At 32.4% G+C, this 15256-nt stretch overlaps 1 protein-coding gene across 8 annotated transcripts in view; it reads right to left on the bottom strand.

Annotated features, from left to right (window-relative positions):
- The window catches only part of LOC119084138 (segmentation protein cap'n'collar), a 91458-nt gene that overhangs the window by 6830 nt on the left and 69372 nt on the right, over nucleotides 1-15256 (bottom strand). For all 8 annotated transcript variants that reach the window (XM_037194028.1, XM_037193989.1, XM_037193996.1 and 5 more), the window contains 3 exons: nucleotides 10129-10278; nucleotides 9839-10066; nucleotides 9620-9722 (listed from right to left, as the gene is read on the bottom strand). In XM_037194028.1, the coding sequence (XP_037049923.1) occupies nucleotides 9620-9722; nucleotides 9839-10066; nucleotides 10129-10278 (481 nt within the window). The remainder of the gene's footprint in view (nucleotides 1-9619; nucleotides 9723-9838; nucleotides 10067-10128; nucleotides 10279-15256) is intronic.

Genomic DNA, 15256 nt, shown 5'->3' with positions numbered 1-15256 from the left:
AGATGGAGGTAACGTATTGACTTTGAATAACTGAAAATATTTGAATGCATATCACGTTTAGTGGTTTCTGCGAATGTCTGGTCGACCGGCGGCAGTGGTTACAATTGTAACCTACTCTGGTATGTAAAGACCGAACACCTCGATCGCGATAGATCAGATTTCTAAGACAGTACAGACTGGGAATGGGGCAGAGCTGCCGATTTGAATGGTAAAGCTGGAGTCGAAAACGAAACTCCGTTCTTTTGTTTTCGAAAATCGCGTCTCACGTTCAATTAATTTTGACTCCTGAAAAGGTATTTCTAATCTTCTTAAGTTTCGAACCTCTAGATGTTGGGAACGAATGCTATCAACCGATAGAGATTTCCTACTGTTTTACAACATTTTCGTCTGGTACGAGTTTTGTTAATCTATCGAATTTATTTGAGGTGTTGACAGACTGTACCTGTCTTTTTACTATAATTGAATGCATATCATGAAACGTTTAGTCTACTGACCTAACAGGGCTCGATTAATGAAATAGTAAATAAAATGAAATTGCAATCCAATCGCGATATCATAAACGAATTGAAGCAAATTCTCTTATCATATTTTATGTTCACTAAACCGCTAGGCTCGATATAATTCGAAATTATCGCCAGCTAATTTTTTTTATAAAGTCATATTATGTCGTAAATAGTCGTCCGTGCGAAACAAAAGATTCACAATGACTCTTTCATTCTAGAACGGCTTATCTCTAGCTATTTGAGTCTCTTTTATGTGATATAGACAATAATCAATTGCACATACTCATATAAGACTAGAAAATAAAAACGTCCTACGTGTTCGGCTTATCCGGTTCATAAAATGCTTCGGTGTATGACTTTCCATTTTTTTCATATATTTCTTTTTATCTAATCTGGGCGAGTATATTATCAACGCAATTTTACTACACAGTCACAGGTTTGACTTTAATTATTTTTTCCGAAATTCGAAAAAAAATGTATTTTCAGCGGTGTTGGTTTAAAGAAGCTGAAAAAGAGTGTTCGAATTGAAATAGTTTAAGGTAATACTATGTGTAGTTGATACTACAGGCATGTTACATAACAAACTCACTGATAATACATAATCCTTATCATTTCTTTGTCTTGATAAGTCAAAAATACAAATCACAAGATGCATTTAAGGTAGTTAGTCAGAAATAATTTCAAATTGTAATCTGATTAGTCATATCATTTTCTCGGTATAGGCCGCAGAACAATTATGTGACATTGCATTTCATTTAGGGGTCGACAACGTAACGCTCACATGATAATAAAAGGGGATGGCGAACAGAGTCGGACACTAGAGATTATAAGTATTTAAGATCAAATTTGATTATTGACACAAGGCTTAACAACACTCAGTAATTTTTTTTTTTTCAAAATCATTCGAGTTATCTTTGCAGGTAGGTTATACCAATACCAATGTATACATAAAAGCATGGGTGTTACACGTGCGTACTGCTCGTTCAATTAGATTGCGCGTATGAGTAAAGCCTACAGGAAATTGTTATAATCTTATGAATATATTACGTTTATTGGATTGGTGAAAGCTAACATTGTTAACATTTAGCTTTTTAGAATTTAAATTTTTAATGTTTGAACTTTGGGATAGGTCTTTTCTAGTGAAAAACTGACAGCAGACCAGAAACGTTGCCCTGTTGGAATTTTTAATCACACGGTTTATTCATTGACAAAATCGATCGACCTCTGTCGATTTAAAGAACGGATTAACTACGTCTAGCCAGTTGCTTCATTTCAGCGCTGTATAGAAGATAATCAACTCAAAAAGAGTTACTTCGAATTGAAAGGGATCGTACACAAATGCCGTCTCGCTATTCAGGGGGAAGGCTGTGTTCGACAAAATGGATCTGACTACTTTAACAAATTTAGGCCAATATTGACTCTTTTTGCGTGGCGAAAGAATGGGAAAACGAGTCGAAAAATTCAATAAAATATCATGACGTCATTTGTGTACAGATTCAATTGTAATACACCTGCCGATTCGTTGAGATTAAGCTTCTTATAAATTTCTTCACAATTTTGAAGTAATATCTATCCGGACTCTGATTCGACGAACCGAAAATATTGAGCATCAAGTTTTGACCAATGTCATCAAAATCATTCGATGACCGAGTGTTAACTACGCATGTTGATAAAGTTTAATTTCTTTCGAACGTTCTGTGAACGGGTCTACATGTACAATCTTATCACAAAAATTGATTAAATTCGAAAATAGAAAACTAAATGAATGAAAGGGACAATAATGTGAAGTAATTTTTTTTTTAATGAAACGTGTAAAGCAGCCATGTCCAATGCGGTACTGATAAGGTAAAAACGGTCAAATACCAAATAGTAATAATGCTGTACGATGGTAATAACATAATCATCAATAGAATAGAAATGACAGTTAGTATCTCATAAATATGGGGAAAAATATTTTTCATTCATATTCATTAGTTAAATAAAGCTGTTGTATAACAAGATCAATTAGTAGCGCAATTTTTAACATATATTTGAAAATAAATATTAAACAGTTGTAGTGGCAGATTGTTTACTTTTTAGTGGAAAATTTTAACCTGTTCTCACAGTTCCAGATATTTCACAGTTCACTTTTTTCCATCACACGTTTTGATAGCAATGTACGACACAATAAAAATGAACTTTTTCGAGCACAGGATGACTATGAAAAGCTTGCTAATTAACATTTTACGAATATCATTGATTTTTGGTCTATTTTAATCAGGGAATCAGGGAATCACATTGTCATGATCTCAGAGAACTGTTGTCTAGAAGAACAAGCCAGACAATAAAATCAGGTTCACATTCTATTAAATGACCTTGACCCTTATTAGACACATTAAATTTGATGAAAACGCAGTTCGAAATTCGTTTTAAAATCTTTTACTGTAGGACAGTCAATAACGCTTTTATTGATGTTTGTTAGCTGTGCTAGTTTAACTAGGAGATATCTCCTCTATCACTAATATAGGGTCAGAGTGGAAAGTGATCTCTCAGCGTAGCGTATGCTGTTAAAACTTAACTCCAAACATGCAGTTTTACATCGCTCAAATAAATGAGTGCCCATACCTAACCTATCCAGTCAGTGTAACAAATTCGAGTAGGTGTGTGTTTGCCCCCTTGTGGTGAAAATAATCGTGCTAGTAAAATTTCAATTGCGTCAAAGGAGTTACAAAAATAAATCGGCACTTTTCATATACACGATGAGTATGTTCACGTGACAATTTATCGAAATAAAAACACATTATCATCACATTTGTTTTGCTCAGCACACACATTTGTTTCGAATTTTTGTATAAAATTATTTGCTTCTCTTCTACGGGGCAGATGAATTGCGAAAAAATAACCAAGCACGTTCTAGTGCACCATATGTTTTTCTCTTCTTTTTTTAATTGAACTTTGAACGTTAAAAGAGACAACGAAGTTTTGTCAATGAGTTTACAATTACTTTATCAATTGTAAATCACATCTCATTACCCTACATAAACGTATATACGCTTTAACGTTACACCACTCATGTGCACACTGCCGTTTTGGGCAACAGATTTAGCTGTGTCAGCATCAGCTTTGAGATGAAGTATTTTTGTTAATTAAGTTCAGGTGTTAGTATTTAAAAAAAATCATCAGAATGTACGCTAACGTTATCACCGATGTTATTTTCGGTTTTTTTCCTTATCATGTCGTCTTGACGTAGTCAGAAATACACGTTGCTATAAACTTTTTGTTACAAAGGTAATTTTTCGTTGGATTTTGCATTGGTTCACATACAATGATTTGAACACAATATGAAAATTAGGTCAAGTCGGAAATTTTAGAGTGAGAAACTCCTCACGGTAACTGTACGAAAAATAATTAGGTCAAATGTTGACCGACAATCGGTTAGTATTGAGGTAATTCCTGACCACCAATTGCACCAAAACTTTAAGCAAGACAAAACATCAATTGGAATTGATTTCGTTTCCGAATTTTGCCGCCGAACGATGTTATGATATTTGAATTGCAAGTGATTCATTTACACATAAAGTAGTTACTATTCGGATGACGCGATATTTTCAATGAATATTTTAAATAAAAAAGGCGTAGACATTGTGGCATACGCGCAGAACTGAATGAATAAACGGAGAAAAATTGTCTCAAGCAGAGAAAATGCCAGCGATGATAACAACATTTGATATCTTTGATGCTCTGTTGGACTTTGGAACCGCATCGTAACATTTAACAGACGACTAATTCATTGGTTAACGACAATGAGTAAAAGAACCTTATCACTTAAATGTCAATTTTTTGCCTCCACATTCCTAAAATCAATTTTTAACAGTGAAGCCACGATGATGGCACATTTTTGGCCAAATGGAGCAAAATGTACATCTTCTACACTTTTCTCCATTTGGCCAAAAATGTGCCATCATCGTGGCTTAACGGTCAAAAATCGATTTTAAGAATGAGTAGGCCAAAATTTGACATTTAAGCGGTAACGTTCATTAAAAAAAAATTAAACTTTCTGGCTTGAAACATTGCGTAATACATGCTCGCATCGAATTAGCTTAATATTATAGAGGTTCCGCATCGGATTGTTGTATCATCCGTTGTAGTCAACGTCGGGCAAAAACAAATCATCAGATCAACATATCGTCTTCTTAGCAAAATGTATGTTAAAACAAATGAAGTAAAAGATTTTCTGTCGAAATTTTTTATGTCAAGTAAGTAGAGTCCATACCTATCCTATTTAAGATCTATTCTATCTAAGCATAGTTTCATAGCAAAGAATTCGAACAAAGCGTACGTCTCTCGCTAAAAGAGATCTCGTATGATCTAATGTGTAAACAATTTGAATTATGCTAAGCTAAGCTACGTACTAAATCGTTTGAAATGAAGTGGCAGTTTTCTTTAGGGACACATTAGGCAAAAATCCTTTAGAAATTAGAATTAACGCCGGAATGTACAGGTGCATTTTAGCGAAAATGAGCGAGCGAAGGGGACAAACGTTCACGAACTAGACTTAACGTTACACCGGAACATTTGTCCATATTGAATCGTGGAATATTTGAAAATTATTACAATTTCAAGATTGTGTGTTCGCTTCGCTTCCCCGTAATAAGTGAGGCAGCTACTCAATCAACAACAACAAAATTATGAAAAATTGAATTCTTGAAATATTCAACCGGTTTTTTTTTGTCTTCTAAAGTGGATAATTGACTGCGGAATAAAAATATTTTTATTCATCGACTTTTGTAGAATAAATGTGATTTTTTTGTTCTGTGTGTTCGGGTTTTTTTTTACATATTCCTTTCGCCTTAATTTTATAGACTTGAATCAGACGAATCGAATGGTTACAAATTAAACGAATTATGCGAATGGTTCAGCGCAAAAAAAAACAAACAAACAATAAATGATAATCAAGTCCACTTCAAGGCTGTGTATACGACCAGAGATAATTTTTTTGTTGTTGTTTTCTCGAAAAAATATATAATCAAATGCAACATACACAACTCTGTGTCCCTATTGTTGTAATCAATTTTTACTGGAAAAAATCTAGAAGATTGACGAACATTCCCTACCATTGTTATAAAAATTAGATTAAGTGGCTGAATACCACTATTGTTACAATTTACGCTTCGGATTTTTTTTTTATTATCATTGAAAATTGATAAACTCTGGGTAATTTATTTTTTTACCTATACTTCTCACCGATAAGAAATGTTATACTTGCATGACATCAAAATAATAAAAAAAAGGTAGAGAAAACGTTTCAACAAAATAACACACTTTAACTCCGTTCTTCAAAAAAGGTGTTATCACGTGATATACGGGGCAAATATTGCTTAGTATTTCTTTTTCTTTTCTGTATGAATAGATTGTACATTGTACGCGTTTTTTTTTTAAATATTGTTCAATCCCATCGACCCATCGATACAAAATGTTTTTTTGTTTTAAATATAAATTTTAATCGTCGCATTGAATTCATATTTTTATTTTATTTTAGAGTACGGTTCGTTATCGATTCCGATTCTCTAAACCATAAATGAATCATTCGTTATTTCCTGTTGATTAATATACTGACTCAATTATTTATTTCGTTGAATCAAAATTAAAAAAAAAAAAAAAACGAAATGAAAAAATGCGAATGAACGATTTTTTTGTGTTTGTTTTTCAATTATTATTTTCTTTATGCATGCAAGACTTCGTAAATATAAGCGATTTACCATGTGTTTTCTTTCGATATATATATTCTTACGGTTAATTGCTTTGAGAATTTTTTTTTTCCCAAATTACACACACCGACTGACGAGATATTTTTTTTTTCTTCCAAGAGAAGATTTTTCACTAAATAATATCCACAATAATATCCAAATTGGCCTCCCTTGTTGCTCCACTCACTCTCTCTGTAAACACTCGATGCTATTTTGTGTGACGACACATCCAAAAATAATATTTTTTTATGTAATTGGTTTAGGACACTTTAAAATAAGGTAAGGTTAATCTTCCACAACCGTCAGTACTGGCAGTATGCACATGAACATAAAGAATGTTTTAAATTTCATTTCCATTCATATTTTTATATGTCCATTGAAGTCGGTTCATAAATAATTGTCGACGATTGTTCCAAAATTTTTTTTATTTAACTAAACAAAATGTTCAAATTGACCGTTTCAGAAATTATTAATAAAAAAAACTTTTGTAGTCCACGAAGTGACGAAAATACCGACACTTTTTAAAAATCAACTTTTTATTCCTTCTTTTCGTTTTAATTATAATTCGTCCAAATCACTTAAATTCGGTCTATTCGGTGCACATATCGCGACATGACTAAGCATTTAAAAATAGTAAACATCAACGATTAAAATTTACACACATATTTTATATTGTTTATTGTGTATGATGGCCCCGCCAAGTAAAGTCGTGTCGTGTAGTATTATTGTTTTGCCTTTGCGCTAAACGCTGTGTGCTTTTTTTTATTATTCGGTGTGCGCAATGTACGGATGATGGTCTCTACACGTTATAATTTTACATACATTCGAGCACCTTGATTTACTTGCTAAATGTAAGTATATCGGCAAAAAAAACGTATAATCAGCGGAAAAAAATAGAGAAATAAAAAACGATTAAAGCACACAGTCTCAGATATTACTTGTAATAGAATCCGAGGCGTTACTGTGAGGTATACAGCTCACCAGATTTTACGAACGAAAATTGGAAAAGCGAAGAAAATGTGTAATTTCTAACAAAATAAAATTTGCAAAAATCCGAAAACAACTGAAAGTTTATACCGATTCAAATGAACTGAGGAGTAATTTAAACAAAAAAATTATATTTTCGGTCGATTTTAGCTTATCACATTTCGTCTAACATACAAACAAGCAATACACGAACCATTGACGCATACCAATCGAAATTAATACATTTGACTGTTACATGTACACCTTTAAGCCACATACACAACACTCTCTTCCGAAATCCTATTTAAATTTTTTTGTTTTTAAGTGTTTAAATCGTATGAAAGCCCCGTTGAAATTGATATAGGCTGAGGATGCTTATGTGACCATGTCATGATTGTAGTGCGATTCATTGAAAACCGTTTAGAAATCGTAAGTAGATTCTTTCAGCAAAAATTTTGCACACACAAAAGAAAAATATGAGAAGAAGAGTCACACACAAATTAAAGATTAATTTAATATAAAAGGTAGGTAAGTATATCTCATGCCGTATATGCGGTGTAACGTTTTTTGTTTACTTTTTTTTTTTTGTCGCATTAGATCATTGAAAAGCTCTTACCACTACAGCTGTAAAGCAACGAGTGAAACAGAAAGCTTTGTCGAATGAAATAAATTAACGACAGGTGTCACTACAACGTTGACAGACTTAACGAAACGAAAATACGAAAAGTAAGTGCGTCCAGGTTCTGTCGGTAACTAGTTTAGTTTTTTTCTGTGAAATGCTGACACTTTTTAAGATCTAATGAAACTTCATCTAAACAAAATATTTGATGAAAAACCGTGACGTAATTAGGTAATGAGAAAGTATGATAAATAGTTCGTTTAGTTTGCGATCTGTTCGTATAATTTTGCAACATTTAGATAGTTTGAAATGAAAACTTCAAACGCCATCTATCAAATATACTTACAAAGACGGCGATTTCCAGTTTTCATATATTTTTTTACAATTTGAACAAATAGAGAGCTAATACCGATATTGTTGTACAAAGGGAATCTTTAATGGTTGAATGTATACTGGATTTTCGAAATTGGATATTTTTTTACTTGCTGGTAACGCGGTACGTATTGGTGTCTCGTGCTCGAGAGTTTACACGCTGATAAAATTTTAATAAATAAATAACAAACAATTCGATCCAACTGTAGAACCAACTGTTGTAATACTTAAGATACACTGTAAAATACGGCATCAGCAAAATCAGACATGGTTTTGCCAATTCCGAATATTCACAAGAAGATATCTTAGCAACAACGATGATAAAAATTAAGTGACGTCCTACGTATTGTTGCCGTTCTAGCAAGAAAAATTTGAAATGTTGTAAAAAATGTTTGCATCGAAAGTGGCGTTTAAACAACAGAACTGAAAAATTCAATGATAAAATCACTTGCAATCTTGTAAAAGACTAAGTTTATGCTGAAAAACCGATATTTAAAGAATTTACTTTCGATTGAACTTTGGTAAGTAAGGTCTTGCTGTGTAAGCAGTTATGGAAAATTTTCAATACAGCAAAGAACTTTGTCGTAAGTAAGTCTTTGGTGCACTACATCTATGGAGCTTTCACTGGGAAGCTTATGGCTACTGGGCGTGAATAGTGTAATATTCGCCTGGATCTAGAACTGTTTAAGAGCTGGCATAACGAATTGAAGAGTACAAGAGAAGGACAAACACAGCGATGCTTTAAGCTTCAAGGTTAAACCAGACCACACATTCTTTGCAGTCTGGCAAACGAATTATGACTTTGGTATCATATTAATTCGTTGTGCACCTGAATCGATTTTCTACGTCGCTGCATGTCGACTTTGAACTAAGTTAAATTTGATTGAAATTCATCGATATTCTACCATGGAATTTATGTAAAGTTGTCGAAAGTTCGTTAAATAAGATGTAATCTGTGGCTATGAGAATGACAGTCCATATAACCATCTATCTCATCACATAATCAAGCTGATGAATAGTTAGTGGATGATTTTGCCGTTCTTCAAAAAATTCTATTTAATACTAAGTTTCAGCGAAAAGTTTCGTTGTCTCCATTAAGCTCACAAATACATTAATCGAATAGATTTTTGTTTGTATAGTTCTTAATTATGACATCCAGCGCTGAATCTTTTCTACTTCACTGATCTCATTCGGTTTCCGACATTTTCTGTTAAAAGAACTTATATCAAAGAATTTTGAAATTATTTAAACAAAAGAATTTTTTCCAACCGATTTATATAACGAATACGTTTTCTGAAGGTATGTATGTATACCGATAAATTCAACTCGGTCGGAATAAATTTCACATTTCAGATGAACGTCCATGAACCATTTCAAAAGATAAATCTAAATTACAAAATTCAAAATAATAAAATTCCAATTTCTGTACTCACTTTCATTTACATTAACACCCATGTCCATCAAATGCAAATCTTCATCGTTCAAAATCGAATTAATAAATACATCTGTGGGCTGGTTGATGTCTGACGATGTGTTCTACAAAAAGAATTAAGAAAAATATGTAAGACAACGACCCAAACAAAATGAACCGAAAATTGACCGAAATTCATTTATGGAAAATATCAAAAAAATAAATAAATTCAACTTCTCACCGAATAGTACATCATGTTGTCGTGATCAATTTTGTAGCCAGCAGCACCAGCATCTGCATCATGACTGGAATTCGTAATGTGCATACTGGACGAAACAGCCGTTCCCAAATTTGGTCCATAATGTGGTTGTGATGCACCCAATTCAGCCAGAGATGCATTGTGCAAAACTGCATGTGAATGGGGATGTGGATGACTGAATTGTCCATGTTGTGGTAACGGTGCAGAGCTCTGGATAATTAAAAAAAAAAAAATATTAGAAACATATCAACAATGATTGTACTACACCGTACCTGATACGAATAGTGCGAAGGATAATGTGAATAAGATGCCATATCGGCAGGGCCCATACCAACGCCCATTCCTGGTATTGGATTGAAAAGGCTTGCAATGTCTTGCAAACGCTGTTCCATCGAAAAATTACGGCTAAGTGGTACTCGTGACTGTTGGGAAAGGAAGTAGGTTTAACAACATTATTATTATTTAGGCGGAAAATCGCTTATTTCGTTTATTCCATTAATTATGGTTTACGGATATTAGATACATTTAATCATAAAATCGTTACAATGTTTCAAATATGGGTGAATGGTGAATATTATATGTATTTATTGTGTATACGACCGACCGACCGACGATTGAGCCAAAAGTGATAATTTTTTCTAATTAATCACGCTGATTTGCGGCCACTGTGTCTATGTAAGGTCACGGCTAAGTTTGTAATTTTCAACGTTACTTTTTTTTCATCTTTGGTTTACTGAGAGCAAAAATTATGAGCCGAAAAAAAATTATTGTAATCCATCTTCATCATACACATCATTATTGATGTAAATATATGAATAATGTTTTTTTTCAGTTTTTTTACGTTTGTTACTTCAGTATACGTACGTACATACATATACGTATATATATGTCGTTAATACTGATGGGTATAATTATTCAGTTTTTGGTATAAAAGAAATCAGGCTCAAGATGTGAGTTTAACGTTGTGTGCTTTTTTCTTCTTCTTCTCCACAATGATTCAATATCAACTTGCGCTTGATATTGTTGAACTATAGTAATACTGTAATTACTAATACGATAATCAAATGAGAAATTTTTAGCATTGGACCACAAACAAGAAAAACCCATTTGGCCTCGCACTTGGTTTTTTCGGCTCGGAGAACATTGTTTCGCTGTACAAGTATTGATTCGTAAATTGTTGTCAACGTTATTTTTGTACAATGTCCCATATAATGGAAGATGTCCGGCCATATGATTTGTGTGAGTCGCAATGGTGGTTTAGCTATAAATCAAGTTCTTAGAATAAGACAAATTTTCGATAGGGAAAATAATAAGACAAAGAGAAAAATGGTAGATAGGACGTGCTGGTAATTTACGATTCAAAATAAGCTAATATGCCGTCAATATGTCTGAGAATGATTTATTAGTTAGGATGGCGAATCGTCTTGCGTCTGGGAGAACATAAATTGACCAAGTTAAAAAATTCCATCAGAGTGTGTCTTTACAGAAGCCGAACTCTTCAAAGAATACTTTCTTGACTAATTGACACATTGCTAAAATGTCTGTAGAGAAGTTCTGATTGTTCGTAGAACAAATATGGCCTGTTGAGTTAGCAGAACTCATGTGTTGAAGATATTTTTGTAGAGAACTTCTGATGGTTTGTAGAACAAAATGGGCCTACTCAGCTACTCCAGTACTTATTGAAGGAACCACTGAGGCTGTTCCATACGCAGTGCATAAAAATCCATAATTGTGGATCGTCTTATTCAAGAAAAAAAATCCCGAAATTTCCTTAATTTCTGCCGATAAAGCAAATTTTATCGGATCAGTTCCACGCTCGGTTTTATTCAGACTGAGGCAAAACAAAGTTGCAGTCATTGAAACATTTTAAAGGAATACGACTGCATTACCATGAAATTACTGAATTAATCAGTTGAATAGTGAACCTATGATCTGTATCATTAAAGTTTTTAATAATTAAAACGTAGAAAAATCGATATAAATACACAAATTGATCAATGTTGCATGTCTCAATGTAATTGTGTCAAAGTTTCATATTTATTTCAATCAACAATTTGAATATTTTCTTTCATAATTTTCATGTCTTTTTGCCATTTACTATTAGTCGGAATAATATTTTTAATAGGTGTTCGATATCATTTCATTTAACATATATGACACCTAATGAAAACATTTTTAAAATCAAATTTACATTTTTCACTTGTTTCTTCTCCAATTTATCTAAACTGAATAGAAATAGGTAATTGTTTCGACGACTTGTAGTGAGGCATCGAGTCGACACTATATTAATACACCGTCGAGTGCAAATAGATGTATAATTTCCAACAGATAAGTGAATTCAAATCCCATGTAACCGTTTGTTCAATTAGCATGAAAATTATTTCATTATGTTGTATATATTTGTAATTATTTAACGAGATTGTATAGTAGTCGTTTGCCAGCTAAGAAATTAATTAACTTGTTAGAATTAAAGTAGAAATTTTTAGCTTCCATTTTTTTTTTTATTGTAATTATCTCTTGATCTATAAATATGTATATAGAGACAGAGATGCTATGAATACGAATTAAAAATGAATAATTATGTGAAAATTTATCAACGTTTTCATCAACGATGATGGACAAATTATTTCACTTTGAGAATTTTTTTTTTCTTTAAAAGAAAAACAAGAGAATAGCCGTAGGAGATTGTATTTGAAGTGTGGCTATTTACCTGACCCTACTACAATTTGCAACTTAATCGTATCTAGATCTAGATTATAATTAATTTCCTTGCCCAGGTCACTGACTATAGTCGGGATGCCAGAAAGAAACATTTTATGCCCAGAACAACGCGCTCAAAACTGATCCAGTAGAACCTTCCATGCCTACGTCCCTAAATAAATAATTCTAGAGCCTATAAGGCGAAATCGAAGGAATCTAGGCCATCTTATGAGAGACAAAAATCTTGTGTTGGATAATTTTTACTTTGGACGTCGATGATGTGACACAGTGAAAGCTCATAATAACAATAATAATTTTGTGTCTGAAACTAATAGCGTCTGGACATCTTTGTTTGATTTAAGAACGTATCTGAGCAGGTGATTTCTATTACGTAATGTAATAAATGTTCTCTGGCGCCTAAACTATTATGATCAAATTTAAAAGAGCGTTTCCAGCATTACGCTGCACTAAATCAATTCTAAATGTACCTCACAAACATGTTTTAAAGAACCAACACTCAACCAATTTGTGTAAAACAAGTACTCTGTTCTCGATTTTCGCACATTTATGTACCGTAAGAATTCAACCAAGCGGTAGGTAGGACACATGTAGAGTTTCCGGAAAGATTATGAGATTATAAACAATAAAAAGTGCTATTAAGTCGAAAAGGTTTGCCTGAAATGCAGTGGACATGACAGCAAATTATCACAAAAGGGTGATCTAGAGGAAAATGGACCAAGCTGACGATGAATATGTCTCTTAGAAAAAAATAATGTGAAATGAAAATGAAATGGTAAGTATAGTAGCGGATCAATCCGTGTAATCTTACGAAATAGATTAAAGGCCGAGGCTTTGCACACTAAGCGTATGCAACGGGTGGTTGAATACCAATTTTAACCACACATTTTGCGTTAATTTCATTGTGTTAAAATCGCAATCTTCTTATTATGCATCAAAGTAATATGCAAGAGAGGGAGAGAGAAAAAAACTTCTAAGTCTTGTCTTGTCGCATGTCCCAATTAAAAGCAAAAGAAAGAAACATAAATAGTAGAATCCTCCACACTTAACACGACAAAATAGCAACATTTATAAGAGAGTGCACTCGACGTCTTCCGGCAACTAACTTAACTCCTCATCTAACCTAATCATTTTTAAATCAAAATTCTAACCATCAACAAAAGAAAGATTATAATTATAAAAGTATCTGGCTTTATTAAATACCTACATTACTTAAAATCCAAGCGTCTGGCTATAGTTTGTGCATAACAATTGCAATTAATACAGTCCCATTGAACGAATATTTTCCGCATTATTGATTCAAAGGCACATTAAGAATACGTTTTGCTAAATTTCAATGCTTTTAATGCAAACTTGATTATAAAAGTTTAGGTTTTTTTTTGTATTTTCAATTTAGTTTTTCTTTGCGTGTCTTTTGACCTTACTCACTTGGAAATTTTATTTAATTGCTCTATACCATCATTGTATACCATCATCAACACAGTTGTTGTTTATTTTGTTTTGTTGTTTTTTTTCTAGATTTTTTTAGTTTTATTTTCAGACGTACTTATTCACGTTTTTGTTCTCTCTTTTAATATAAAATGGTATAGTTAATGTGTTTATTATGATTTTAGTCTGATGGGTTCTTTATGATTTTTTTTTTCTTAAACATCTTCTCTCCATTCCGTAACCAACGTCTATATATCCACAATTTTTACATTTCTATACTCATTAAGTCGTCGATTATTTAGTTTTATAATTTATCTATGTTCGGGTTTTGCAGTTTTGAAGCAGAGAATGGACATAAAAAAGAGTTAATTTTTAATTCAGACTTTTAAGCAAATAAATAAATTGAAATTAATTATGCTATTGAAGTGAATTAATGTAATGGAAAAAATATGACCTTAAACTTACTCAGACATTATATAAGAATTTTGTGTGTATATATCCCTGTCCGCAAAATTTTTATTTATTTTTTCGTTCATGTTTTAACAACAAATTGCTAGGTTTAAACAATACAAAAATAATTATTAACTTGCGTATATAATCCACATTAATCTCAAGGTCAAACTATATCAACTGTTTAGATTTTTCCAACTATTCTCTGTACACAATTCTAAATAATAATGAAAAAAAAAAAACTAATGTCAGGCAACAAAATATTTTGGTGTACAATGAAATGGTCATACAGAGTTGCACGGGTGCCACTCGGTACGGAGACATACAATCATTTGTGTAACTCTATAGGAACGATAAATTGCGTGCAATAGGGCGGGAAAAACGTAGAGATTTTTTTTATTATTCGAATTCAATTCTAACTTATAATTTTGAGATGTATGTTGCGTCACATGTATTTATTATTTTGATAATATATCTGTTCAATTTGTTGATTTAAAAAATGAGAATAACTTTCAATTAAACATTAAGAGATACCTGTGTAATGATGAAGTAAAATTGAATGGAAGTAGTTCAATTGTTAATGTTTTGTCTTTTTTTATATTTTGGTATTGGTATGCTATAATGAGCTCAGCAATTTTTATTTCGACGGAACAAACTATTTTTGGATTCAACTTTAACTACGTTTTGGGGTTGTTGGTGCGTAAAATTCGGAAAAAAGCCTATTGATAATTCACAAATTTGATGGTTAGCAATGCACACAATGTTACAATGTCTATTTTTGTGGAATTGCCAAAAGTTTTTCAA

This window comes from Bradysia coprophila, chromosome X, assembly GCF_014529535.1.
Source record: "Bradysia coprophila strain Holo2 chromosome X, BU_Bcop_v1, whole genome shotgun sequence".
In the NCBI taxonomy this organism is placed as follows: domain Eukaryota; kingdom Metazoa; phylum Arthropoda; class Insecta; order Diptera; family Sciaridae; genus Bradysia; species Bradysia coprophila.
This window is presented reverse-complemented; position numbering and strand designations above follow the sequence as displayed.